Source organism: Geospiza fortis, unplaced genomic scaffold (genome assembly GCF_000277835.1).
Source record: "Geospiza fortis unplaced genomic scaffold, GeoFor_1.0 C13853054, whole genome shotgun sequence".
NCBI classification, from domain to species: Eukaryota; Metazoa; Chordata; class Aves; order Passeriformes; family Thraupidae; genus Geospiza; species Geospiza fortis.
In genome coordinates this window covers 1-3,508 of record NW_005056422.1, presented here as the reverse complement: position 1 = coordinate 3,508, position 3,508 = coordinate 1, and the positions used below count along the sequence as shown (strand labels likewise).

The following is a 3,508-nucleotide window of genomic DNA, read 5'->3' as shown; positions in this document are numbered from 1 at the left end:
ATCATTCTATACTGAACAGGAAGGTTTCTTCCATCCTGCATGCTTCATGAAAAATTTAGACTGAACACTTTCAGAGTCTCACACAGAGGGAAAACTTTTTTTTAATTTTGTTTTTTAATACTGATCTGTATTAGGTTTGATGACACTGTGAGAAGGAAAACACTACAGTAATCTCTGCTACTTGCAATATTGGAGGAGCTGCTCAATTTGCTAGCACTTCTACCAACCTGTGATACCTGGCTCTTGTCCTCCTCTGTACTGGACTGTGCAAGCACATACTAGTACATTTTTAATATAGACAGTAATTCCTACCTATTTTAAATTAAATTACTAAGTTAGGACTAAGGATTTAAATCATTACTCCTCAGGGACTGGCACCTGGTCAAACTGCCATCTGATGTCAGATACATCAACAGCAACTTTCATGGGCTGCTCTCAAATCTTGATTCTTGTATTTGAAAGATAAGCTTTCCTGATTTTTCTCAGAATCAAAACAAGATTAGAAGAAAAGGATATTCAAGAATCCTTTTGACTTTATCGTGTCTGATTAGTCTTCTTCTTACTTCTTCTATAGTGCCAAACACTACACCACATAGGCTGAAAAGTACATTATCTTATCATATTAATCATCACTTAATGAGCTCAGAACACAGAGTTTGGAAAAGTAGTCAAGGAATAATGGAAAGCAGAAATCTCTTCTATATAGCAGATAAATTACCGTAGTATTGAAAAAGCAAATCCTCTCTTATGAACTTATGTGACATTTTTAAGAAGTAAACAGACCCCAGCAGGATAAAGAAGCTACAGTTCGGAGGTGATCAGGACCATGAATAAACTCTGCATGAAGCCTGCTTCTTTTCAGTGTTCAAATCCTGTATGGAATGCAACCACTTTCCTGCCAAGTGGCATGATGACAATCCCAATCACATTCCAATCACAGACAGAACTATCACCCCAGAACTATTTAAAGCTTCACTTGCTGTTTAAAAAAAGGTTTTAGTTTCAGTATGAATATCTTCATGCTTAAGCTGTTATTGAAACAGATCTAGCAATTGCTTCCAGCACACAGATGGATTTATTTCACAAATGAAATTGTTCACTGAGAAGGTCAACTCCAGTGCTAGACACCACAACAGTAATATGAAATTCTCTTGACAGTAAGTACTCAAATTACAAAATGGAAATACCATTTTTTCATTCAGTAAAGCCAATCCTATTTGATCTGTCTGAACAATTTGTCCTTGTCCAAATCGCTGAGGTCCGTAGTAATTCACAAAACCTTTTGTCTAGAATGAGAAAGGATAAACATGTTACATGCATGAAAGTACTCGGTATGATCAATAAGACCAGGCAGACAACACGCATACATCTGTATTTACATCCAAAATGTATACAACCAGAATCAGAAGTTACAAGAAAAGCAAAACTCATAATTCATTATGATTTTTTGGCCCTAAAAAGACATCTAAAAAGACTATCAAGTTCTACCATTGTCTTCACATTATTAAAAAGATCCCACGTAAATGAACCAAAATTATTCCTATATAGTTAATTATTATAATTACAACTATAGGTCGAGTTAAAGTAATTAAGCTTTTAAAATGTGTCAGATTATGGAACCTCTACTCAAGCAAATGCAGCACAGCTAATGAACAGTAACCACAGCACATTTTTTCTTAAAAACACATCTTTTTAACATGAGATAATTTCTATTATTACTGCAATATAAAGGTCAAAAGTGAACACTTCTGCTAATTGGGATTTTAAACCTCCTGATGAGTTCTAGGTCACACATGAGAAGTAAAATCACAGTCATGTAACCCAAGGAGAACACCCTGTTCTAGGAAATAGTAAGTATACATGGAGTAGACAAACACAAAACACATATTTGTTTTGCAAATAGTTATTAGTTTCAAATTTTATTATCTTGCTTTGGACACCTATAGGTCCCACACACAATTCTGCTTTCACAGAAGGTGAAAAATGCATATTTTGGATTAATATGTATCCTGTTTTGCCATTTACCTTCTAACCAGTAAGGTAAATCTAATAAAGCAAGACACACAATCATAGGAATTTGGGTTCATTTTCCAAACAGCAAAATAAAACAAGTCAGATGGAGCAAAGAAAGCATTATAGTACCAACTGAATGCTGTTCTCAATAATAAAATTAATTTCCAATGTACATGTAATGTATTTTGCTTTTGCACACTGGCTAGTTTTCATTCAAGACTTTGATCCTGGATTAATCTTCTTAATTATAGCAATTTATATTATAGTTATTACTTCAAAAGATAGGGCAAGAAAATCAATAGTGTAAAAATATATTAAGTTTTTTCCCTTCCAGTATTTACTTTTATTTTTCTTGGTGGTTTAAGAATGTCTGATGATCGGAGTTTCCTTTAGGGACTAAGGAAAGCAGAATCAAAATCCACTGCATTTCAGGGGAGTCTTCCTTCTCAGAGATGGACCATGAAAGTTTTTCATCCAAGCCAACCATGCATGCTCCTCACATGACCAAAAAAGCAACCAGCTGTGATGTGCAGTGAGCATATGTGTGTATATACATGTATCCCATACACACTATTTGGATGTGTAAGTACATCGTTTCCCCCTTCATCTGCCACAGTGAGACGCATCACTTTGGCTAGCCTCAGCTCTGTGCAGCAATGGCTCTTACATCCATACTCATTTGTTACTGAATTCCCCTTTTCTTTTGCTGCACCACCCTGGGGTCTCCAGTCTGAATCACAGAATCAATGCACTTGTAATACCTTCTTGGAAGGCAATTTTACTCCTGATTCCCTAAGCAGGAAAGACATAAAACTGCAAAGGGCACGAAACTTGGGAAATATTGCCATTATCGTACTATTACAAGCATTTTCCTTAAATGTACTTTTTATAACTGCAAAGAATTAAAACTCTGTTCATTATCATGAGTCTTTCTCACCTCAACATTTTCTACTGCTTCAGCTATTCTCTCCTTCAAATCTGCAGAAGAGTCATGACTGTGGTGCTGGAGATCTCTCACAACTATGTCAAAGTGATTGCCCTTCAGCTGGCCAAGTCTGAGGTGCTGGTGTGCTGGACGGATGTTGTATATTTTCATACCCTTTTTTTCCATTTTGTTTCCAATTTCCTTCAACCTGAATAAGCAATTGGGAGAAATTATGAACCATCCTCTACTAAAGCTATACAACTTCTAATGAATGTCTTTTTCACCTTTGCACTCATATTGAAAACACTTTAAAAAATAAAATGGGATGAAAAACAATTATTATGAGAAAACAAAATCAAATGCAGAGATAGAAGTCTTAAAATTTAGTTATAATTCAGAAATGCTTTTTAAATTATTGGCATTTTTATGATACTGACAGATGCTGGAATTAAGCAATTCATGGAACTTTCTCAGAGTGCACAGAACTTTTAATTTTTTTAATTGAAAAACGAGTAATTTTTTTACTCTTATCTCCTCAAAACCTGTTTTTCATTAAAGAGAAAGGAAAAG

The 3,508-nt window shown here is 34.9% G+C and overlaps 1 protein-coding gene across 1 annotated transcript; it reads right to left on the bottom strand.

The window, feature by feature from the left end:
* Window positions 1-1,187: 1,187 nt before the first annotated feature.
* Window positions 1,188-3,146, bottom strand: LOC115949355 (pseudouridylate synthase 7 homolog-like protein; the record flags this gene model as incomplete). Its single annotated transcript, XM_031065884.1, has 2 exons — window positions 1,188-1,286; window positions 2,951-3,146. Coding segments are annotated over 2 exons (295 nt in total), but the record flags the coding sequence as incomplete, so codon positions are not given.
* Between the last annotated feature and the right edge of the window lie 362 nt (window positions 3,147-3,508).